Source organism: Myotis lucifugus, unplaced genomic scaffold (genome assembly GCF_000147115.1).
Source record: "Myotis lucifugus unplaced genomic scaffold, Myoluc2.0 scaffold_124, whole genome shotgun sequence".
NCBI classification, from domain to species: domain Eukaryota; kingdom Metazoa; phylum Chordata; class Mammalia; order Chiroptera; family Vespertilionidae; genus Myotis; species Myotis lucifugus.
The window spans coordinates 1,147,402-1,173,652 of record NW_005871172.1 but is presented as its reverse complement, the minus strand read 5'-3'; the positions used below and the strand labels follow the sequence as shown (position 1 = coordinate 1,173,652).

Here is a 26,251-nt window from a genome sequence, read left to right as displayed (position 1 = left end):
AGATTCTCAGCCTCTTACCCTGTGGCAAAAATCAATAAATACTCCCAGGGGAAATTGGCAGAATGTTGGCTTATCCCTTGCAGTTCTCTTCACTAGTGGTTCTTGTCCCTTAAGTCTTATTGCCTCAACAGTTCTCCAAAGCCTTAGAGATGTTGTTTGTACTTTGTTTTTTTCCTAATTATTTTGATAAGAACACTGGTCTGCCAGAGCTTTACCATCAGAGGCAGAAACAAAAGTTTCCTATTAGTTCTTGAAAGGAACACTCTGAGTAATGAGATTTGAACAGTTAAACAAATATATGTCATCAGTATACTATTTTTTAAAATGCACTTCCTACTGTGTGAATTCTACCTATTCTTAAAGGTTCAATTCAAGCAAATAAAAGTGACTGTGTGTATTCGGTAAATTACCAAGCTCTATACAAGCATAAGATATACATTCACGCCGAAACCGGTTTGGCTCAGTGGATAGAGCGTTGGCCTGCGGACTGAAGGGTCCCGGGTTCGATTCCGGTCAAGGGCATGTACCTGGGTTGCGGGCACATCCCCAGTGGGAGATGTGCAGGAGGCAGCTGATCGATGTTTCTCTCTCATCGATGTTTCTAACTATCTCTCTCCCTTCCTCTCTGTAAAAAAATCAATAAAATAAAAAAAAAAGAGATATACAGTCATGTGACACCTAACAACGGGGATACATTCTGAGAAATGCGTTGTTAGTGATTTCATCATTGTGTGAACATCACGGAGTGCACTTTCACAAACCTAGATGGAATAGCCTACTACTGTAATTGTATATGCTATACTTTTATCTGACTAGCAACGTAGTAGGTTTGCTTATACCAGCATGACCACAAACATGAGTTATGCATTGTGCTATAATGTTAGGATGGCTACAACATCACTGGACAATAGGAATTTCCAGCTCCATTATCTTACGTGACCACCATCATATATGTGATCTGTTATTGGTTGAAATGTTGTCACAGGGCACATGACTATTTGTTCTGGAGAGCCTTTTCTGATTACTCAGCTCAGCAATTGTGATCTTATATGAACTTATCTCCTCCTTGGAATCCTCTTTGAGTGTTAACAAAAAGTAGATGCCAGTAAGTAAAATTTATAAAATACAACAAATTCACAGAACACTGTTAATACTTACGTGTTTCCATTCGTGTAGATAAGGAAGATATATTTTCCCATTTGCATCAACATGCTTTCCTGTTTTAATAGTCATTGAACTAGTAGGCTTAACAAAACAGATAGGGGGATTATATGGGTATGTGTCCAGCAGCCACAGGCATATTGGAATATTATATGTATTACCTGAGAGAGAAAGAAACTACAGTTACTCCATTTTTTATTATTTTTCAATAATGGCTTAGTAGGCGAGCAAGAGAGAGCTACAAGTAAGCAACACTTTTTAAAAATCACAACAAATATTTTAATATTTCAAAGTTCTGTTTAAGATCAGTTTCTTAAATTTTCAGTTTGTAAAATACATCAGTAGGATTCAGTAGGTAATTGATCACTACTCTGCTAAGTGTGTGCTTGCTGCCCTAAAAGCATTCTTCATGAATTATCTTTCAACTCAATCCATTCTTTGCTACTTGACCCCCGACATTTCAGTTAATAATGTTCACTGAGAAGGGTCATACAAGGAAGACCATAGATTATGGTATCCTATCAGAAAGTGATAAAATTCTGTTGCCAAAGCTAATCCAACAGTCAAACAGATGCTGATTGGTGGCCACAAGTTGACCAATTCATATGGCATTTTCAGTGATAGTTATTCAATCAACGATGTCATCTTGTTCTCTTTGCTTTATGTAATAGAATCTCTTTCAGTTGAGAAATCTGACTTTAAAGCCTCTATTTTAGCCACTACACTCTACAGCGACCACTGTTAGAAAAGTCTGAATGGGGTGGGATGCTGAACTAGGAGGCATGTAAGATTCTAGTTTTAAGATTCTCTGATTCTATGAAACGTCAGCACAAGGAGTCACTTATTGATATACTGTATGTTGGTAGGAAGGGAAAGAGTAAGCTGAAATAGTAGGTGCTGCTGCCAAATGAAGTTCAATTTCAACAGAAGTTAAATCTCTACATCATCATGAAAATCATGAGGAAATAGGTTTAATTTACTTATAACTCTTTGACAATATATTATGTAAATCAAAATGCATCTATACTGGAAACGTAAATTACATAAAATACTTACCTCTATAAAGCACAGGAACTGTTCCAGTGAGGTTCATTAGTTCCCTGGAACTGCCATCATTAAAAACTGAAAGGAAAGAATAATGATTTAAACATGAGCATTGTAGATGTTCCCATTAAGTTATTCTTTCAGAAGTGCTGGTTAAAACTCATTATTACCCTTGAAACGCGTTAACTTGTTAAATGTATCATCCATTTTGCCAAATAACAGAGTATCCTTTGTTGATTCACTCAATGCGATCAGTTTTTAAATGAGTAAAGAAAAGATGCTTTGAATTACTTGGAAAAATGAATATGAGTGCTACAATCACAGTAATTATGAGCTCTGCTTCCCCAACTAACACGATTATAAAATTATGTAAAAAACACTATGAACTAATACCATACTAAATGTTAGTTTAATATCATAAAATTTTAGATTCCCCATGTTTAGCCCAAACATAGCATCAAACCAGTTTTTAAAAAGAGTTTTCACAATGAAATATAGACACCTCTTAATACGAATATTTCTCATACCATATTACACAAGTTTTTCTAACTATAACTGATTGATTAAATAAGGCACACATCATTTGTATTATATTGGCTGCTATTATTTGTAATGATTTGGAATTAACTCTGTACCACATAGGGAAAAGGCTGTAATGTGAAGTACAAGAACAAAATACTGTTGACCTTTAGTTCTTTTACTTACTACTGACAATTATAAACGATGCTGTAATTTATTCTGATTTTGTGGTTTTGTTTTCTTTTTAAAAAAAACACATCTTATTTAAATTATGACTTACTTTATTCTAAAAGCATATTGATAATAATGGTTTGGACATGGTCTGGCCATATAACGCTAATGTAAGGTTTGTTCAATGATGTTGGAGTCTTTGTTACTCTTTTACATGAAGTAAAAACTGTCACAGTAAAATTCTAGCTCCAGTCCCCCTCCATCCCACCCCACCCCATTGAAGCCAGTTTTAAATAAACTAATTTTGGTAATACAAGTTTTTTTGCAGATCTAGGTACCATTGTACAGTACGTGGACATGAAGTAGAATCGTGCCCTAAGTTTGAAAGAAAACTTGAAGTTCACGTCTTTGTTGTTCAGGAAACTCAGGACTGACTGTCCCTCTGTTGCCTCCCACCTCTCCTCACCAGGCTCCTAATGTTTTCAAAGCTCTAGGGGTGAGGGGAGTTTAGAGTGAGAGTCTCAGCTACAAATTCAGCTCCTTGTCCTCGGTGCCAAGGGTCTCCTAATGGACAGGAGCTCTTGGCCCTGGCACATAAGGTGTGGGGCCAAAAAGACTATTTTTTAAAAAGGAACAACTTTAGGTATTGTTATTTCTTACTTAAAACCCAACTTCACTCATCTCAATAACAAAACTGTCACCTATGCACTCTACAGAATTAAGCATCATATTTTAAAAATGTTTTCCTCATCTACAAAATGAGTGATAGTCCAGCATATAGTTGCTGAATGTCTTCCTAAGAATATTCAGAGATGCTGGGAGTAGGGAGGAATGTGTCAGTAGCTAATTAACTTTAGGATACACTACAATATATTCTCTCCCCTTTTGGTGAGGTAGCATATTAAAGGCTCTGAGAAACATTGCAACACTGCTGCAAAGGAGCCCACTTAATTTTGTTTAATCTGTCACTACTCAAACTTAACCATAGAACCCAAACTCCCAGCAACATTCTTCACAACTATGGATAATACTTTGGGAAATGATTAACTAAAACATCTTTAACATCCCCGCTAGGTCTAAATTTGTAGAGCTATATCTTAGAGTACCTTTTTAACACTTAAAATAACTAAACAAATATAAGACATTATTATTAGATCTTGTAATTCTGTGAAAAATCAATAAAATATATTTAAAAAAAAAAAAAAAAAAAAAAGAAAAAAACAACAATCTTAAAAGGAAAATGAAAAACCTACAATAATTAACAAAAGGAGTAAACTCAAAGTACAGTGATTGATATTTTATTATGTAAACTCACCATAAGAATCCAATACAGGTTTGAGATCTTTGTATAATGTAATCACATTGATAGTTTCACGTACAGTTAGGTCTCTGTATTTGTACTGAAAAGCAAAATCACAAGAATTTAGTTTAAAACCAATGTACATATTTTACTGCTAGGTTAATTTTCTTAAAATCTTATTTTTTAATAGCACTCTTCTTAAAAGTATAATGGTTCTGACTAATCATTAACAGTAAAGCCTGAAAAACTTAAAGTTATTTGTGTAAAGCAAGATGGACTAATGGTATAAATATACCGCCATAAATTGCTAAAATGACATAGGAGGGTATTAACTAAAAGTTATATTTAAGTTGGGAGCTAAGATAATGTTCAAAGGAAAAAGTGATCTGTAATATATAAAAAGATAATATAATGTTGTATGTCAACTGTACCTCAAAATAAAATAGGTCAAGACAGGTGGAGCAAAGTACTATGATGGGTGCAGGGTCCCCCAATCAGATAAAGAATCAAGAACCAGCCCTAACCAGTTTGGCTCAGTGGATAATAGAGCGTCGGCCTGCGGACTGAAAGGTCCCAGGTTCGATTCCGGTCAAGGGCATGTACCTTGGTTGCGGGCACATCCCCAGTGGAGAGTGTGCAGGAGGCAGCTGATCGATGTTTCTCTCTCATCGATGTTTCTCTCTATCCCTCTCCCTTCCTCTCTGTGAAAAATCAATAAAATATATTTAAAAAAAAAAAAGAATCAAGAACCATCACCTGTGTCTAGGGTCCTGGCTATCAATTCCTACAGGAACCACACCCAACTGAAAGAATAACACCTGAAGCTAGTCCTCCACCAGAGTATGAAATTTCACAAATTGATACTACAGATTCCTACCATCTACTTATTGGCTGGATAGAAAAGATGCTGATACTCGGCATTAATATTATCACTTGTAGGAGACTCAGTTTTTCAGCTATTGGGCCAAAAAACTAAAAGATAGGTAGAATGCCTTCTTCCACCTCTCCCCTACATCCTTTTTGTTTCTTAGGGTAAAGAGAGGTTAGACAGAGAGGGAGGCAGGTGCCTCTAGAGCAGTGGTTCTCAACCTGTGGGTCGCGACTCCTTTGGGGGTTGAACGACCCTTTCACAGGGGTTGCCTAAGACCATCGGAAAACACATATATAATTACATATTGTTTTTGTGATTAATCACTATGCTTTAATTATGTTCAATTTGTAACAATGAAAATACATCCTGCATATCAGATATTTACATTACGATTCTTAACAGTAGCAAAATTACAGTTACGAAGTAGCAACAAAAATAATTTTATGGTTGGGGGTCACCACAACATGAGGAACTGTATTAAAGGGTTTCGGCATTAGGAAGGTTGAGAACCACTGCTCTAGAGGAAGCCTTGAAATCTTAATTATGGTTTTAAAATTCAAAATCAGTATCTGAATATTCTTGTCCATATATATACTTAATACTAATGTTATCAATTTAAAGATCAAAAATTGCATGGAACAGACACTCTTCAGTCACACAGTATGCAAAACAATGTACTGTTTTTTAAAAAGTGATATATAAATGTTACAACATAGGTCTGGGCCACAATTTTTTAGGGCTCCCCAAAACTTTCTCGACAATTAAGAATAACTACTTTATCAAAAGAAAACCAAGAAGACTAGAAGATACTAGACAATCAAGAGAAGAAATATTTTGAAAACTGTCAGTTTCTGCCCTAGCTGGTTTGGCTCAGTGGATAGAGCATCGGCCTGCAGACTGAAGGGTCCCAGGTTCGATTCTGGTCAAGGGCACATGCCTGGATGGCAGGCTCAACCCCCAGAAGGGGGTGTGCAGGAGGAAGCTGATCAATGATTCTCTCTCATCACTGATGCTTCGATCTCTCCCTTTCCCTTCTCTGAAATCAGTAAAAATATATTTTTAAAAAAGATATGAAAGCAACCCAAGTGTCCATCAATAGACAAGTGGATAAACAAGCTATAGTGAATAAACGCAGTGGAATATTACTCAGTCATAAAAAAGAATGAAATCTTACCATTTGTGACAGCATGAATGGACCTAGAGGACATTAATGCTAAGTGAAATAAGTCAGACAGAGAAATACAAATACTATATGATTTCACTTTTATGTGGAATCTAAAGAACAAAACAAACAATAGAAACAGACTCATAGATACAGAGAACAGACTGATGGCTACCAGCGGTGAGGGGGGCTGGGAGGCTGGATGAAAGGTGAAGGGATTAAAAAGTACAAACTGGTAGTCACAAAGCTGTCATGGGATGTCAAATGCAGCACAAAGAATATACCCACTAATACTGTAATGACTATGTATGGCGCCAGGTGGAAATATCAGAGGGAACACTTTGCAAAGTATCTGCTTATCTAACCACTATGCTGTGCACCTGAAACTAATACAAAATAATAAAGAATGTAAACTGCAATTGAAAAACAAGATTTAAAACGTAAATGAAAAGATAGTTGCTCTGAGCAAACCAAAGCCCCTGACATGGTAATGCAATTCTCTTTATTTCACCCGAAGTAGGGAGAGACTGGTATTTTGGCTCCTCTGGGCGTTTGTGCCTAAATGGAGCCTGTTCACCAACAGTTACTGCTCTCCCGCGGGTCGGGGACGGAGCTGCGTGAGGAATACAAAACAGGGAGACACAATCTCCGGGGCTTCGAGGGAAGGGCCAGAGCTGACGATCCCTACACTGGAGTGCAGGGCTGCCCCAGATCGACAATTAACTACAACCTTCTCTTTGTGTTTATAAAAACGAAAACGAAAACTGTTCTGCCCCACAGACTGCTCCAAACTCAACCCAAAGAGAAGGGGGCGGGCGGCAGGTGGCAGACGGCCTCCAGCCCGCGCCTTTGTTGACAGCCGCCGCCCCCCACCCTCCCCGACCCGGCATCGGGAACGGGACTAGGCGACCGGGACCTCTGGGTCCGGGCCGCACAGGCGCCCGAGGACCACACCGGGCTCCCGGCCGGTGGGCCGGCAGGCTCGCTGGACTGGTCGGGCCATGCCGGCCCGGGCACGGAAGGCGGCGGTGGGCGCGCGCCGGGGCGAGCGCGTCGCGGCCTCACCTTGGACACCATCTTCTTGAGCTGGCTCTCCGACACGGCCATGGCGGCCACCGCGCCGCTCCGTCCCCGCAGGCAGAGGGTCAGCCGCGCCGGGGCCGCCCAGGCCGCCCCACAGCACTGAGCACCGAGCAGCCAGCCCCCCGCCGCCCCGCCCCTAACAACAGGAAGTCGGCCGCCACGACAGACTTTCCGCTTCCGTTACGTCACTTCCGAGGTCAGCGCTGAAGCTGGGTGGTTCCCGCCCACCCGCTGCTCAGGTGCGGCTGGTCGCGCCCGTCTTGCGGCGCCGCTGGTGCCGAGGGTCGAGACCCGGGGCTGGGGCAGATCTGCAGGTGTTTTCACTGTTGCCCTCAGACTAGGGGGGCGGGTGCAGGGAGGGCAAGTACTGAAGGTCTTGCCAACGAGCTTTAATGGCTGATTCATCGAACGGGAGGGCACTGGACTGGGCGCCAGACAACTGCCACTGACTTGCCCTTGTGATAATATCAAGTGCACGTCTGGCTTGGGCCGAAGTTTTGGGTTTTTTTTTTGGGGGGGGGGGGTTTAAAACATATTTTATTGATTTTTCCCAAAGAAGAAGGGGAGAGGGATAAAGAGTCAGAAACATCGATGAGAGAGAAACATCGATCAGCTGCATCCTGCACACCCCCCACTGGGGATGTGCCCGCAACCAAGGCACATGCCCTTGACCGGAATCGAACCCTGGACCCCCGAGTCCGCAGCCCGACGCTCTATCCACTGAGCCAAACCGGATAGGGCTGGGCGTAAAATTTTAACCGTTCTAACACGGGCGGCTTGCATCAGGGTGTGTGTTTGTCTGAAGCTTGTAAGTTCTTAATACTGCATTCCCAAGGGCCAAGTGCAGATTCCTCCTTCACAGGAAGCCTGGCAGTAATTTCTTCAGGAAACCATTCCCCTGGGTCAGAACTTCTCTGTGCCCAGACCTAAATGCTAACACAGGCTGCATTTTACTTTGCACTAGATTTGTATCCTAACCTGTCCACTGTCAAAAGTCCAAGTCTTTGAGGGCAGGCTCGTCTTCAGATGCTCATTGTGTACAGCACAAGAGTACTTGATCTTAATTGAATTTCTACTTCGGATAAAAGTTGTTCATAGTCATATTAGTCATTGAACATTACCAGTTTTATAAGTATAATGTTATTCAAGGTATTGTAAACTGTAGTATGGTAATTTGGATGATTCAGCCTAGTGCTAAGGAGAAACAGGTTGTGGTATTAATTCCCTTCCAAGTTGGCACTTAAGTGAAGGTCACATACACAAAGGGTGTAATCGAAACCACGTGAAAGCATCATTATAAATCGTTGCATGCAAACACAAAAACTATATTGCTTTTAAAAATATGGACATCATACGTTAGTAAAGCATAGTTTGTCAAAGGAAACTATAAGGCAGTCTATCTTGCCACTGCACCTCTTTTAAGTCACTTAAAAGCAATCTGGTTTTCAAACAGCTTACTCAGGAGTACCTTCGCTTAGGCAGGGAAAGAGAACGCCCGGCCCGCCCGTGGGCTGTACAACGCTTGAGAAATCATTCAGTCTGGCCCTGCCAAGGAATTAGGGGTGAGTAAATTAAATGTCTGACCACATATAGTAGGCAAATTTTTAAGTTGATAATTTTGCATGACCTCGAATGATGTTATAAATATCCAAATGGCTCTTGGCAGAAAAAAAGTTCCCCACACCTAATTTAGAGCAACTATGCTTTTATTAATTAGGGGAGCGCAATTAATAAAAAGTTTTCTTGCTAAAAATATTTTTTTAAAGTTTGCAAACAATTAACAAAATCCAGTCTCTTCATTTTGCATTTAAGCCACTTAAAATGAAATAACTAAATATCTTGGGGACTATAGAATTATATGAAAGGATCTTTCTCTTCAATCTGAATAAAGTTCCTTCCATTCAATAAATTAAACATCTCCCGGTAATTTTAAAGTCAAAGTTTATTTTTTTCATAATTTTTGACATTTAAGGAAAATCGCAATGTAAAACTGGAAAAATAAATATTTATTTCTGCTACAATATCAAAGAATCATTTTAATCCAAGCATCACTAAAACTTAGAACAAGAGATATTGCATGATTTTGGAAAAATAAAAAAGTGAAACTTAATAGCAGCATCACAAATGTCAAATTATTACCAAATCATAGTGAGATAGTGGTGGTACTACTTCTTGACTTGTATATGGAATTTACAACATAACTGATAATATTCAACACTCAAGGAACTGTCTGATAGAATTACTTCTATGTTGTGGGCTTCTGTAGGGCAAGGGCTGTTTCTCATCTTTGAATATTCAGATTCTAACATAGTACTTGGAATAATAATAGGTGCTCAATAAATATCTGTTGTATTGTCATGTTTCTATAATGTAGCAAATTATTGGCAATTCATCTATAATACAGTATCTTGTGGTTAGGTTTATGTTTTAGAGCATAGTAGACAGTAAAATTATCTAATTTCTCATTAGGTACCTGATATTAGAAAAGGCTAGTTGTATTTCTAAAAAACGTAAGAATCGTTCTTTCAGTTTTACTTTCCTATCTCATACAAATGGACAATGAGGATACATTGTTAGAGTAACACCAAAATAATCTACCCATCTAGTGAACTTACACCAGAACTATGCTCATCTCTCTCAAATGTCCAAGGTTTTTATACTAGTTAATTCTGGTGGGAATCTTTCCAAGCATATTACTTTCCTACTTTTTAAACACAGGATATAATATAAACTGAATTATATACTGAATATACTCTCATCTTTTCTTAATGATTTAAGCTCATCATTATAAACATTATTATACTAAATCAGCATTAGATCGACGGTTTCCTCTCTATCTAGGATGTATCTCTCCTTTAAACCATTGGGCTCCTATCTCTCTGACCATTTATTTATGATACACTTTCAAAGCACCTGGACTTCTTCGCAGAACTTATTACATTTTCAATTGTATATTTATTTGTGACATTTGATCACTGTGTATGCCATACTAGATTATAAGGACCTTAAGGGCTTGTACCTAACCCAGGTTTGCTCACCACTGTACCTGCAGTGCCTAAAAATGCAGTGCTGCGGTATAGTGGGCTCCCAGTCAATACTACCTGAATAACCAAATAAATAAGCACCTACCGCAGTGCATACCCCTCTCTGCCATTTGCTGAGGGAAAATCTGGGAAGTCAGGGAATCAATCTTTCTAAAAACTACGTTGGAGGGGAAGTCAGATCCTACATGAGAATGGAAGGTACAGAACCCCAGCTTTAGGGGCCTGTGGTGACTATTTTGGCTATTAGGCCTTTTCCCTCTACTAGCAATTAGAAAAAGTAGAGGTTGTATGGATAAGTGCCCTTTACCCATGAGATCTTGGTCACTAAAGCTCAGTTTCCTCCTCTATAAAATGAGGATGATAATCCCCACCTCAATGGTTTACAGTGAGGATTCAACAAAATAATAAAGTGCTCATCACACTGCCTGAAACATCAAGTGTTCATGTTGGTTGTTACTATTAGTTGTATGCCACCTCAGTAATGATATGCAATCTTTCACATATGAAGATATTGTTATTGAACCATCACCAAAGCGTATGTACTCTGATTGTTTCTTTAGGAATTGTTAAAGGATCTGCTCAGAATAATCAGTTCATCCAACCTCTCCCCCTTTAAAACCAATGGCTTTTATGACAACCTCATATTTTAGCTTAAAAGTAAACTGCTTGGCTTTCATTCACAATCTATTTTCACTGAAAATACACATTTCTCTATGATTCTACTAATATTACTGTGAATTTATGAGATGTTAGAATTCTGATAGCCCAGAAAGAGGTTATAGAAAATTTCAAAAAGGACAGTTCCACTGGAAGGTAAACTATACTTTTTCTTCATATATTAAAAAAATTCACTTTCCCTTTTACTATTTTAAAGTACATGTAAAATTCTTTTCCATTGTTTGGTAGCTAATTAATTGAAGAAGGAAAACAAAATGCTTTATTACCATTACTACCAACTTTATTTTTATACCTTAAATTGTGGATCCTTTGACTATATACCTAGCACAGATTTGGCAAATCCATACTGACCCTTTGACTTAGCATGTTTACTCTAACAGTTGAAGAGTACTTTTCTTCTAAAAATATATTACTTTCAAAATATTCCCAAAGTGCTGAATGTGCTTTCAGTTGAGGATACATAATTTTACATGATGCATTTTGCAGATAAAGTTCATCTCCGCTATAGGTTTAAAGAATATCTATATATAAAAGGCTAATATGCAAAGTGTTTCCTCGGGAGTTCGACTGGGAGTTTGATCGCTTGCTATGACGTGCGCTGACCACCAAGGGGCAGTGCGGAACATGGCAGGCGACCAGTGGCAGTGGCGGGGCGCTGAGGGAGCGAGGGAAGGAGGAGGCAGGGAGACGGGGAGGCAGGGACCCTGATTGGCTCTGATTGCTGGCCAGGCCTAGGGACCCTACCCATGCAAGAATTTCGTGCACCGGGCCTCTAGTAGTTATATAAAGAACGACAAAGAAAATCAGATTTTCCCCCTCCTTATCTAACTCCCTAAGAATTCAAATTACAAAACCAACCAAAAAACCATCTACCTTAACCAAGCAGTTTGTAAGGATAAGTAATAAGATACAGAAGTTCTCAACCCTATATATGTTGGCAAAATTAAATGACGCTTCCCTCCAGGTAGCTGTGAACTTTGGACTTAAAGTTTTAACTGTTGCTGGAGATCATGGAGTGAGGAGGCGCTGCTCTGGAGCTTCTCAGTCACTCTGTCTTCTTGCACTGTGCTTTTGATGACTTCAGATACCCCACTGGTTCCAAGGATGCAAGGCAAACTTAAAAACACTTCACTATTTATATCATAATATCCCTGAAATGAATAAAATTAGATTATAATAGAGCTAAAGCACTACAAACAAGTTAATATCATAAATATGGTTACTTTCTTGCTTTTATAGCCGTAGTACAAAGTTGAACTTTAAGAAAAAAAATTGTTCATTTATTTTCTAAATTCAAGTTATTGTTTCAGATATTTTTTGTGAGATGGGAGGAACTTGGTCAAAGATATCCCCTTTATGGGAAGAGAAGCTAGCCCCCTGCAATATGAGTAGCAAGTTGGGGGCAAAGAAAAAAGACTGTTAGAATAGATTCCCAGGGAGGGGCACAGAATGGGCTCTGGGTACAGTCCAATGTAATAACCTGTTTTAAGTTCTCCTTTCCATGTTTTATTTCTCCTGGAATTCCTAAGTTTTCAAGAAGATTTGTTTAAGCATTTGTGCCTGTCTTAGTGGTGCTTGAGATGAAGTGGTAAAGGACAACTGAGCCGGAGAGTGCAAACTGATGAACAGCTAAGACTGGTGACACATCAGTCTGGGGTGACCTGGCTGGCTAAGGTGATAAAGGACAACCAGAAGGAGTTTATGGAATACATAAATGCTTCTTAGGAATTCCCCAAAATTACATGAGGGTGAAGAGAAACATAGAAGTGCAGAATTTCCATAGCCAAGCAGGAGAGGGATTAGACCAAACTGTTTCCCTTCCATGTATTAATCTAATATTGAAGATACCTCATTACAATATGAATAGCATCTTTTCAGGTTTTAAGCTAATAATATAAAAGTTTAACCATATGATGAGAGAATGAGAATAGCAATTACCTTTGCTAAAGTTGATACAGAATGCACTTTCTTTCTATCATTTATAAGACTGTCAACCAGGTCAGCTACTGATAGTCCAACAGACCAGGATCTTTGACCTTTTACCTTTAATAGTTCCATGGCTCTAGGTTATGGGGAAAAAAATCAATTCAGAAAATGAATAAAATATGCATTTAGTCTTTCAATTTAAAGTATTAGTTACATATTTTTATAACACAGAAATATGAGTTATACACTAATTGTTAGGAAAATCCACAGATAAACTAATGATTAAGGTTTTCTTAAAATGTTGGATAAGCAGTTCACAGAAGGACAATAAAAATGACTTAACATAAAAAGATGCTCTACCACTACTACTATTTAACTAAATGTGAGTTGAAACAATACATCAGTTTTGCCTAACAAAATTGGCAAATATTAAAAAAAATCGGTAACTACTTTTAGAGAAGCTACAGAGAAAAAGGCATTCCCATAACTGCCGGTGAGAGTATAAGGTGATACAATTTTTTAGGAGAAAGATTTGGCAACATTTGATCTAGAAATTCCTCTTCTAGGAATTTGTCCTACAGCAATATGCTCAAATGTGCAAAGACATACATATAATTATGTTTGCCTTGTCTGAGACAGAAAAAATTTGGACACAATTAATCAAAAGTGAGTTAAATACATCTCTATCTAATATAGTGCCATGTAGCTCTAGAGAAGAATAAAGTAGATTTATGTGGGCAATATGGAAAATGTCCAAGATTTATTATTAAGAAAACAAAGCGCCCTAACCGGTTTCGCTCAGCGGATAAAGCGTCAGCCTGCGGACTCAAGGGTCTCAGGTTCGATTCCGGTCAAGGACATGTACCTTGGTTGCAGGCACAACCCCAGTGGGGAGTGTGCAGGAGGCAGCTGATCGATGTTTCTCTCTCATCGATGTTTCTAACTCTCTATCCCTCTCCTTTCCTCTCTGTAAAAAATCAATAAAATATATTTTTAAAAAGAAAGAAAAGAAAACAAAGCAAGATAATATGAATAACATAAATCTGTTATAATAAAAATAATAAAAAATGATGTTTGCAGAAGCATTGAAAGAAATGTTTGAACATATGGGCACTAAACTGCTAACAGTGGTTCTTAGAGAATGGAATTACCCCAGCTTTTCACTTCCTGCTTTATAGATATCGACAGCATTTTACAGTTTTATAATAGTACACATTGTTTTGGTAACTAATAAAACATGATATAAAATTTAAAAACATGTTTGAATTTCTTCCTTTTAAAAGCTATAAATGCAGGTTTACATAAAGAATCAGGTTAGAATGGATTGTACAACATACTCCCCTTATCAATAAGAGAATATTCTTTCCAGTTAAGAACTATATGCTGAAGTTTTAAAAAGCTAATAATCTCCACCACTCAGACTGTAGGAAAGTATGTCATTATATGATGGTGAAACAACAAATGGTGTGAAAATATATGTAGAGTCCAACCTATAAGCTCTATACCCCCAGAAGGCCTCTGAATAAAGCAAAAGACACAAGGATCTGTGCATTATACTTTGTTTTTGCCTGCATTTATAATATGGCTTATCCATTCGTGTTAGACTAATTTCTAAATGTATTTATGTGTGATTAATAAGTACATTTCAAATTTTAAGTGGTATGAGAAGTTTTCTTCTACATTAAAGAAAATTGTCAAGCCCTAACCGATTTGGCTCAATGGATAGAGCGTCGGCCTGCGGACTGAAGGGTCCCAGGTTCGATTCCAGTCAAGGGCATGTACCAAATAGAAAGCCTTCCTTCCTCAGCTCCAGAGCAGCGCCTCCTCACTCCATGATCTGGTTCGATTCCGGTCAAGGGCATGTACCTTGGTTGTGGGCACATCCCCAGTGGGGGATGTGCAGGAGGCAGCTGATCGATGTTTCTCTCTCATTGATGTTTCTAACTCTCTATCCCTCTCCCTTCCTCTCTGTAAAAAATCAATAAAATATATTTTAAAAAAAAGAAAATTGTCAATATCCTCAGATGTTTAGATATGGGAGCAGTAAATCACTGTCTATAAATCAGGAACCTGTTCAACATTTAAAGAAATGTCAAGTGTGTATCTGAAGTAAAGTTTGCAAAGCACTCTGATCCATTTTCAGATAAGAAACAATAGAAAACATTGCTCCCTTGTATTTTTGGATTTGTCCATACTAGCTAGTTTTGTCTGCAGGAGCCTGGTAAGTAAATGTTAGTTAGAGAAATGTAAATTTACACTCAGTGTTACCTGCTGGACAGCTGCACCTGAGAGTTATGACTCATGACTTCTTCTTGGCCACCCCATTTGGTAACTAAAAAGTGAAAAATCAATTATATTTTGTTAGAAACTCTTTTAGGATTAAGATGTGATAAATGATTGTTTGCCATCAAGGGTACCCACCTTCTAGCAATAGTTACATTTTCCACTAATGACACTAAATGTGCTGTAGTGACAGCTGGGGTAAGACTTTGAGCTGCAATCCCCAAAACACATGACCCCCAAAGTCTACTTGCAGCCTCCTTACCTGTTCTCTCTCATCAACAATAGTTCTACCTGGGCTATTTTACTGTCCAAATAGAAAGCCTTCCTTCCTCAGCAGGCTGCAAATAACAGGCTCTCAAGTATTACAAACACTTAGTATTTGTTCTGCTGGGACCCACACAGACTAATTTCTTTCACCAGGTGAGGAATAATTTCACCATCTATTCTAGGCTAGATTTCAAACTTCCTAAATGTAAATCCATGCTAGTTTAGGGAGCCCTTTTAAATATTGTATCTAATATCAATCCTAATCTTTTTGGTTCCATTCTTCAAGAACAATAATCCTCTGGAGCCCAAAATTTGAATGAAAAATGACCATGGGACAGCACTTTTCCTTTACATATAACACCTTCCCCTTCGGTAAGATGGATGTGTACGTAAAGCAGATGATCTAACACTCTGTCCTGAGGTCCAGCCTTGGATTTCTAGAACACCATTGGAAGGAGCTACCTGCAGTTTACGTATGGTATCAATATCACAGCTGAAAATAGCTGCTCCAAAGTACATGTTTTGCTGACTATCTAATTTGGTATGGCATAATATGAATGACCTTTGACCACAAGATGGTGTCAGGATCATCCCTTCATCTCAAAACACATTTACTGAGACCATTCCAAGGAACCTACAGTCTTGTGGGGTAAGACTGGTCAGTATGCAGTTATAACATAGTGTGATAGTGTTTATAATAGAGGCATAAACTTACTTAACCTGGATAATTAGGAAAGGCTTCCTGGGAGAGGTGGCACTCAAGCCCAGTCTTGAAGGGTAAGCAGAAGGTAGCCAGTGAATGAATATTCAGGGAAAGGAAGCATCAGGTGCAAAGGCAGGGAGACATGAGAGTGCATGAACCATTCAGGAAATTGCAAGTTGACCATCTGACTAGCATAGAATGCCTGGCTGAATGGCAGAAGATGAAGCTGGAGAAGGAAGCAGGAAACAGATCCTAAAGCATTTTGTATGTTATATGATTTCTCCCTAGGCTGTAGTTGCCACTTGTCTCTGAAATAGTTGGAGAATAATTTTACTTACACACCTGCTATTATTATGTTTCCAAATCCTAATGTTGCTTTACTGCAAAACATAGTTCTACATGTTTTTACCAATTTTTTATTCATAACCATCTTGCTGATTACTGTAATAACAGCTACTATTTACTGAGTGTTTACTTGATGCCAGACACTGTACTAAATGCTTTAAGTAAATTATCTAATTAAGTCACAGCAAGAAAAAGCACAGCTTTGGAGTCGACCAGGGTTCAAACCTCAATTTTGCCATTACTACATGTGTAACCACAAACAAATTAGTCAACCTGAGTTTTAAGCTTTCTGATATATTAATTTGGAAAACCACCATCTCCTTCTTAAGTTGAGATATGCAAACCATTTAAACACATAGTATCCACTCAATCTATATATATAAAAGCCTATGTAACCAAATGACCAGTCACTATGATGCGCACTGACCACCAGGAGGCAGATGCTCAACGCACAGGATTGGGCTCCCTCCTGTCTGGATCGGGCCTGCAGGGATGGGGCCAAAACCGGCTATCTGACATCCCTTGAGTGGTCCCAGATTGTGAGAGGGTGCAGGCCAGGTGAGGGCCTCTAGTATAATTATAAATGCTATTACTGTGGTAGTATCACTTATACAAAAATATAAACAGTTGATATCTATAAAACCAGCAGAGGGAGCCTCTAATCCATTTCTGGCTTCAGGGCCAAGCTAAGTATACCAATCCATTGCTATCACTATCTCTGAAAACAAATAGAAAACAGGATAAAAAGTGATCTGATAGTGGTATCTAAATGAAAGGTAGGGTTGGGGAGTACATAGGTAGTTTCAGTAGTATCAGTACTGTTCTTAATAATTGAGTGTGAATTCATTGAGTGTGGATACATATATATAAGTAGTCATTTGCAAGTTAGGAATGTTTATTCTATTATGCTCTAAAACAGCGGTTCTCAACCTGTGGGTCGCGAACAATGAAAATACATCCTGCATATCAGATATTTACATTACGATTCATAACAGTAGCAAAATTACAGTTATGAAGTAGCAACGAAAATAATTTTATGGTTGGGGGTCACCACAACATGAGGAACTGTATTAAAGGGTTGCGGCATTAGGAAGATTGAGAACCACTGCTCTAAAACATATATATACATTACATTATATACTTTTGTATGTGTCAAATATTACATATTATACTTAAGTAATCTCAATTCTCATGTACCTACATCCCTCTATTTCTAGTTCCCATTTGAGAGCTGAAGACAAATTTACCATAATATTCCTTATGCTTTTATCCTACTTCCCTTAGGCCTTTCTCATAGGAAGTCAATACTGCCTTCTATTACAGTCATTTCCTATATTATATGCTAAGCTTCCTAAAAACAGGGTCAGGTTCTTATACATCTATATAGCTCTAACAGCAGTCAGCATAGTGTCTTAGGTTTACTTATTGTCACACCATCCTTTATTTTCTCTTTACAATTTGTGATATTAATGAAACCATATTTATGAAATGTTCTAATTCATTAAAAAATTGTAACCTATTAGGGGGACTGGTTAAATAAATTTTGATATATCCAGTAGTTTAAAAGAATGAAATGCATATAGTCATTTGCCAGTTATCAATACGTAAAAGGGCAAGGTAGAGAATAATGTATGATATATATTTTATACATCTGCTTCTCTATGCACAGAACATTTCTGTAAGATTACATAAGAAACTGGTAGCTGTGATTGCTTTTAGAGAAAGGGGTGTCTGGCATACAAGGGAGACTTATTTTTCACTGTATACCTTTTTGTACTATTTAAATTTTTTTGCGATGTGAATGTATGATTTTTTTCAACTAGAAGAACAGCTTAATAATTTACACTTTTAATAAGGAGAAGGTGCAAACACAAAATTCAAACTGGATCAGAATAAACAGCAGTTTCACAAAAGAATAAGCATCGTGAGACAGTATATGGTTAGTCACCATATAGCTAACAATAACTTTTAGCTCAAAAGACTGAAAAAAATCACTGTGGAGTGATGTGATCTGGAAAAGTTTCATAGTGTAATAAGGGGGCTTGGACCGAAATCTTGAAGGATGAGATTTAAATCTGCTGAGAGAGAAGGAGAAGGGATGAGGAGGAAAATGAGGTGGGCAAAGATCCCTGTGGCTGAAGCAAAGCTGTAGAGTGGGGCTAGGCAGCACAAGCCCTGGGTTTTAGACCAGGAAAGCTATAGGCTCCTGGGCAGGTCACTCTTACCATCCCCGTATCCATTTCTGGGTTCTTAAAACAAAGTGTAACTGATGATCCCTTGGGTTCCTTCCAACTCTTTAATAACATGACTACCTCCATAACTATAACTGTGAAGGAAAATGAGGGCATTCCTTGAATACTGTGGGACTCCTTGAATGCCAAGCAAAGGAATTTAATGGTTTGATCAGAGAAAGCCAGTAAACGTTTTTGGAAGGAGGTATAGGATTTAGGAAGACTGAATTATAATGAAGCATTTGTAAGCACCATGTTAAGTTTTGGCTAATATCATTATTAATTTGGCAGACTAGAGGAGAAAGAGCAAACTAACTGGGAGATTTACAATAACCAGATAAGCAAAAGATCAACCTGGACCGGAATTCAAATGGAGTAGTGAGTAAAATTCAGGTCTTGAGTTTGTTTGAATCCCTAGACATTCATTACTCTTAATACATCTGGCTCCAAGTTCTTGTTTACTACCTTTTTCTAGGGTCCTATTGGTTAATGTTTAGCATTTTGAACCTGGAAAGTATTTCTGCTTGAATTACACTGTCAGGCTTTGTAAAAGTTTATTCTATAGCATTGAACTCTCTAGGTAGCCAGTGCAGATTTATACATATTTAAAATACTACTGTATTTTATTAAAATAATTTTCTTAAAAATTATACAAATACCACATATCCATAATAACAAAATTAGAAAACACAGAAAAGTACACATTTTAAAAAGTTACTTCTATCCCAGACATAACAGCTGTTAATATTTGGCATCAAAGCATATAGGAAGCTTTAAAGAAAATACTTTTGAAGAAATATAAAACTTGACTAAGGAGTCTTGCCTAATTGTAAACTTACAGAAAGGTAAATATAAGTAGGATAACACATTTGAGGTATCTATTCACTAGACAGAGATGTTACAGAAAAGGCACCCAAATGTGGAACAAAACCCAACTAAGCTCCACAATTCTTGAGTCCCCAGTTATATCTGAATATCATGGCCACTAGTGATTTAGGTTATCAATATAACTAGTAAAAATGTACTTCTTACCTTTGTCTTCTCCCTGCTCACCAATAACCCACACTGGTTTTCCTGAAGTCTCTGCCTTTAAAACATTTGTAATAATATACTGTAACCTCTGTGAGTCCAGATTGCATCCAATTCCAATTACTCGATTTGCAGGAAATGCACTCAGTTTCCATGTCACATATGTCATGATCTCCACTAAATATTGCACACAAGGTAAAAATGTAAATATTTTAAAAAACATACTTCTAGCCTAGTTCATAAACAAATATTATTTTAATAAGTATATTAGAACTTGTATATATTCTTCTTAGGTCCTAAATGCACTAAAGGTATATTTCTAACGTATATTTTTAAAAAATCACCAGGTTTCAGCATGATTTAACATAACTTTGTTGCTAAATATAAAGCGGAGAATAATCTCCTAGAATAGTTAAGCAAGAAGGATAAAAACCGGGTACAGAAAACCAGAAGATAATTTTTTTTCATTGATCAAGTTATCTTTATATCTATCTTAAGCTGAGTTTCTATCTTTAAATTAAAATACTGATTCATATACCACCACTATGTGATATAGGATTATGAACAAAAACACTACTACTTTTTTCCTAATGTGCCAAAAGGATGTCAAGAATTAAAGAGACCAGAGTTCCTCAATTACTATAAGAAAAACAAGTGAAATGCATGCCATACTCCTACATGGGGAACCTGTAAAAAAATCTGTTCACCAACTTGAGGCCAGTACCACACCTAACTCTTTAAAAATATTTCTTTCTTAAGTAAAACAGTTTCAAATAATTTAAATTCAAAATGTTAAAAATGTACTCTGGCATGCTCACTAACATTGTATGACACTTCAGAATTAGAAAAAGCTCTTTCACATAGCCACTGCATTTTTCTCTTGGGAGTTTAACCATTTTCTCACTGAAAAGCATGGCTAACAACCTGGAACATAATAATAGTATAATATAAAAATGATAATTTGTAACCTTCTAGTTAATGCTAGTCATAAGAAGTCACTGTATGACAGGATATAGAAATACTGTATTGTTCATTATAAGAGCAATTTAATTGACTAGTCATCCTTTTATAATCCAGTTTTATGACTTTTATCAGTAATAGCAATTCTACTGATGCACTGGATCATCAAATTCATTTAAAATAAAACCTATTACCTGGTTGAGATGCAACAAGCAGGACACTGTGTTGACTATAATGTCCCAGAGCTGGGACAAGGGCTCTGAACATATCCACATTTCTCTGCACCACATCAAGGTAGGACTGAGAACTACCCAAAGAGTTAACGGTAAAGATGACCACTTTGGAATGAGCAGAGGCAGACAAATCTAATGAATAAAAAGAAACAGTCTGAGCTCAAGGTGTATGTTTTAATCAAGTTTGTGTTCATAAAGAAGATTTTTCTTCTCTCCAAGTAGAGACCTTTACTGCACACCTACCTCCAGATCAATCTTATCTCAATAGGAAGTATACAAAGTGCTGAAGTTTGCCACCAGAAAGAGGATTAAGAGCAACAGTGTATTCCAAGGGGGGAAAGAGAGCAATAAAGATAAACCAAACAAATTACAGGATCCAGAACCCACAAAAAAGGAATTAGTTTTTATTTAATCCATCATTTTATTAGGGAAAATAAATATGTTAAAGGCAAAATAAACTTAAAATCAATTACATCACTCATTTTAAACTTTTAGCTTAAGTGTCCTAAAGTTCCTTAAAAGTGATTCAGGGGCCATCTGGGAGGACTGGGAATAAGTGAAAAGAAGGCTGGTAGGCATGGCTCCAGGCCATTTATTTCAACTTCTCCAACAGAGTAGTTCTGCTGTATCTATTTTATTTATTAAGGAAGGATTCTACTCCAAAGAGGGGATAAAAATGGTTTGAAAATCTTTAAATGAAGATAAAATGTCTCGGCTCATTTTTTACTGACTTCTTCTTATACTGAATGAAGCCCAGAATCGTTGGGTTTAGATTCTTCTTTCAATGGAACTTAATGCATAAGCAACTGTTATGACGTAGGAAAAGCTATTCTCTGGAGTTCACTGCTGCCCAACTGGAGTGGTTCAGTTTTGAGCATTGTCCCATGCACCAAAAGGTTGCTGGTTCAATTCTAGTCAGGGCACATACCTGGGTTGTGGGTTCAATCCTCCTCGGTCAGGGCACATATGGAAGGCAGCTGATTGATGTTTCTCTCTTTCTCTCTCTCTCCCTCTCTCTCCTTTCCTTCTTTTCTTTCTCTCTCTAAGCATGTTCTCAAATGAGATTAAAAAAAAACAACCACTGGTTTTGGAGTTCACTACTATGATCCTCAAACATACACATGCTATTTTACAACATTACTTTCTGTTACACAGTGTGTTTTAGAGTAAGTACATGCCAAAACAGTGGCCAGACATTAGCAACATCAGGTACAACAGAAAAATAATGAAGCAACTAAAATGGTATCAGTTTAATCAACCTTTGTAAATGAATACTGGCATCCCAGGGAGACAATGAGTAGATGCCAGGGTTTAGTCTTAATGAAGCCTCTAAGGCCATCTTTCTACACAAGTTTATGTGCAATGTGTCCACTGGGAAATGCACTACCCAATTTTAGTTCATTATCTAATGCAACTGTGGGGATAGTAGCTCCAAAAACTGACTCGTGGATTTTAATTATGGTTCTTCATAAACTAAAATTAATTCCTGTGTTTTAGTGTTCAAAATAGGTATCTGGTGATCAGTCAAAATCGCAAGAATTAGAAGACGGTAGAACCGGATGGGATATAGTTAACATTCCCTACCACTTTCGTGTGTCAGGTATTGTTCTAAGAGCTTTCCCTATATTTACTCATTTACTCTAAGCTACAAGACACTATGGAGTTAATATGATCCCCATTTGACAGATTTGAGGCACAGAGAAGTTAAATAACTTGTTCAAAGTCATAGAACTAGTAAGTAGCAGAGCCAGAATTTAAGCCCAGGCAGTCTGGCTACAGAGTGCTGTTTAGCACTGTGCTATATTTACAGATTTAGTCCTATACCCTCATAAAGATGAGGAAATTGATACCTGGAAAGATTAGGTGGCTTGTCAGTATTATTAAATATCAGTGAATAGTTCAACTTATGATCCTATAATTTGGCATCAGCCTACCTTGCCAGGAACATTTCTTTTCTTTTCCCCCTTTAGCTTCCTCTACTTTGAATGATAAAAATGCCCCACACTCAAGCTGATCATTAGTGAACAGAGTAGAAGCTGTCTAATATTTCAAAAGTGCAAGAAAGGCTTCCTACTCCATATGTCAAGCTTCCAAGCATCTGTAATTTTAAAAAGCACCTCAGGTGATTTGGACACAAGTTATCAATCCATAAACCATGTTTTAGGAATCAATGGCTATTGAGTAAATTTTACTTTGCTAAGTTTTAGAACTATTGAACACTTTTTTCTCCATGCACACACATGCTTATACCTCTACACACAAATATTTATGCTTGTATATGCAGAGACTATTCCTGGAGTAAATAAGAAATTGGTAATAAACATATGTTTGAAACCCAAGCTAAGCCCCTTACTGTGTGACCAAAGCCACAATCTCTCTGAATCATTTATAAAATAAAGTAAGAGGAGTAAGAAACTATAAATATATATAAAATATCAACATATGTTATTGATTCCCTAAAATAATGGCAGTGAAATAAGCATAATAGTGTCTTCAGTCAGAAAATGACATGATTAAAATAATACCATAGGAGAATTACTCCATTAGCTGTGTTTAACAATGAATAAAAGTAAATGAGAGAATGGAAACAGGAACCCTCATACACAGCTAGTGAGAGTATAAATAGGTACCAACTTAAAAAAAAATTTTTTTTTAAACGCATCCCTTTTGACCCAGTAATTCTACTTTATCGCACTAGTTAGAGAAGTGCACAAAGATTTTTGCATTACAATGTTCTCTGAAGCATTATTTGTAATCATAAAAATACAAACAACATGACCTGGCCGGTGTTCTCAGTGGTTAGAGCATCAGCCCATGCACTGAAGGGTCTTGGGCTGGATTCCTGGTCATGGGCACGTACCTGAGTTGCAGGTTTGATCCCCGGGCTAATTGGGGTGCATGTGGGAGGCAACCAATCAAGGTGTCTCTCTCACATCAATGTTTCTCCCCACCCTCATCTTTCCCTCCCTTCCACTCTCTCTAAAAAAAAAAAAATCAATGAAAAAAAATATCCTCAGGTGAGGATTAACAAAAATAAAATAAAATATCCATATGGAGCAAAGTAACAACTCTAAGATGATCAGTCAATTGCAATCATCAGTGATGGTTATGACGGGAACATTACTAAAATTTCCAAATGAGTTTAATTTCCCAAAATTATTAATGCACTTTTTCATAACATAGAATATATTTATGAAATGTTAGTTAACATTGTATTTTAAATTACTTCATGTCATAATAATTAAATATTATCAGGAATGTGCAACCAAAATTAACATGGGCAACATGAAACTTGCCCCAAGATAGTGTATACTCATTCAAAATTTCCTATTTGGTGGCAAGCACCATGCTCTATATATCTATTCCAAGGATTCTATACTTTCAATGATCTAAAACAATAGTTATTGATGGTTAATGAGATACATAGGAAGAAATAATTTCCTCATGTCTTAAGTGGCCTCACAACTTCTAGGGCCCATGTACTAACAGTTCCCTAAAGTACTTTGGAAGAGTTAAGATGTCCCTTAAGAACTTCAGTACCTAGAAATGACAGGCACAAGAGAATATCCAGCTCCCCCAGGAATCCTCTTTATGAGGCCTACAAAAGGATCATTAAAGCAACTATTCTACTCTTTCTAGAAAAGGAAAATTAACTCACTGTGTCCTATAGGGATCTAGAGGCTTGCTAGAATTGTTACACCAATTTTTATAACCTAAAGGTATTATATCAACTTTTCTGACCCACTGTTGTTCTTAGTACATTTAAGCTTGTGAAACCATTATGTCTCAACATTTTATTTGGAAAACATGGTCAAGGAATACAAGGGACCCAAGTAAGGAAAGGGAAAGGAAAGCCAAACAACTACAACATGTTACAACCTGACTTTTGCTATAACCTAAATTTGGAAGGTTGGAGTAAACAATTTTTAATTCAATGGTCTTCCAATTTTTTTGATCATGCATCCCTGATGATGATGATGATGATAATAATAATAATAATAATAATAATATATATACATATATATTTTTTTATTTTGTTGTTGTTAATCCTCACCTGAGGATATTTTTCCATTGAGTTTTAGAGAGAGTGGAGGGAGGAAGTGAGACAGAGAGAGAGAAACATCTATATAAGAGAGAAACATCAATTGGTTGCCCCCCACATGGGCCCTGACCAGGGCCGGGGATCGAGCCTGCAACTGAGGTACATGTCCTTGACTGGAATCAAACCTGGGACCCTTCAGTCTGAGGGTTGATGTTCTATCCACTGAGCCAAACCAGCTAGGGCTAAAATATTTTTAAGTTCACATCCTCAAATAAAGCATTTACCTACAGATATATGTCTGCACTAATATATTACACACATTATAAAGTACATGCAAAATTTTCACATTAAAAATATAAGATAAAATTATTTTTAACGTTAAATTTTTATCTATTGCTACAAAACCCTTTTTGTTGTTATTAAAACTTATTTTAACAGTGTATTTTTAGGGAAAGCAATGTTAACTAAATTTTTAGAAAGAATATTGGTTTAGCACTTTTGCTATATACCAAGAAGTATGTATTATTCCCACTTTAGAGATGATAAAACTGAACTTTGAGATTATATAATCTGACAAGAGTCAGAGCTATAATGTGGCAGAATTAGGATGCAAACTCCATCTTTCCAACTCTAAGACCAGTATTCTTAACCAATATTTCATACTAAAGTGAGACACATAGAAAGAAACAGTTTCCTCATATCCTAAATGGCCTTACAACCTCCAGGGTCCATGCACTAAACAGTGTCCTAAAGTGATTTGAAAGAGAAAGAGAATAAATCCCTCCACTGAGCCAAACCGGTTTCGGCTTATCTGGCTCTTATTAATATAATCAGTTGCAGTCCCTGTATGACTCTGAGTAAATCACTTAACTTATTTGAACCTTAGTTTCCAAATATGTAAATTGAGGGATTTGGACTAGGTGATCTTTAAAGTACCTTCAGTATTAAAATTCTAGTACTCTGGGCAGAGCACAGAGGATTTTTAGGCAGTGAAACAACTCTCTATGATACAATAATGGTGGATACATGTCATTATAGATTTGTCCACATCCATAGAATGTACAATGCCGAGAGTGAATCCTAATGTAAACTATGGATTTTGAATGATAATAATGTTCCAGGTAGGTTTATCAACTGTATCACTAGGTAGGAGATGTTGACAATGGGGGAAGCTATGCATGTGTGGGAGCAGGGGGTGT

General features: G+C 37.3%; 2 protein-coding genes across 14 annotated transcripts in view; both read right to left on the bottom strand.

Annotated features, from left to right (window-relative positions):
- Window positions 1-7,452, bottom strand: part of TSG101 (tumor susceptibility 101) — a 31,492-nt gene extending 24,040 nt beyond the window's left edge. Inside the window, exons 1-4 of the mRNA XM_006093806.3 lie at window positions 7,294-7,452; window positions 4,211-4,295; window positions 2,218-2,283; window positions 1,159-1,322 (exon numbers count right to left, since the gene is read on the bottom strand). Coding sequence (XP_006093868.1) covers window positions 1,159-1,322; window positions 2,218-2,283; window positions 4,211-4,295; window positions 7,294-7,335 — 357 coding nt within the window. The 5' untranslated portion in view covers window positions 7,336-7,452. The remainder of the gene's footprint in view (window positions 1-1,158; window positions 1,323-2,217; window positions 2,284-4,210; window positions 4,296-7,293) is intronic.
- A 1,782-nt stretch (window positions 7,453-9,234) lies between these two features.
- The window catches only part of UEVLD (UEV and lactate/malate dehyrogenase domains), a 29,493-nt gene continuing 12,476 nt past the window's right edge, over window positions 9,235-26,251 (bottom strand). For 10 of the 13 annotated variants that reach the window (XM_023758131.1, XM_023758132.1, XM_023758133.1 and 7 more), the window contains 5 exons: window positions 20,972-21,142; window positions 19,821-19,994; window positions 15,228-15,291; window positions 12,972-13,095; window positions 9,235-12,184 (listed from right to left, as the gene is read on the bottom strand). In XM_023758131.1, the coding sequence (XP_023613899.1) occupies window positions 12,017-12,184; window positions 12,972-13,095; window positions 15,228-15,291; window positions 19,821-19,994; window positions 20,972-21,142 (701 nt within the window). In that variant the 3' untranslated portion in view covers window positions 9,235-12,016. The remainder of the gene's footprint in view (window positions 12,185-12,971; window positions 13,096-15,227; window positions 15,292-19,820; window positions 19,995-20,971; window positions 21,143-26,251) is intronic. The other 3 variants (XM_023758141.1, XM_023758134.1, XM_006093803.3) reach the window with 2 other exon arrangements.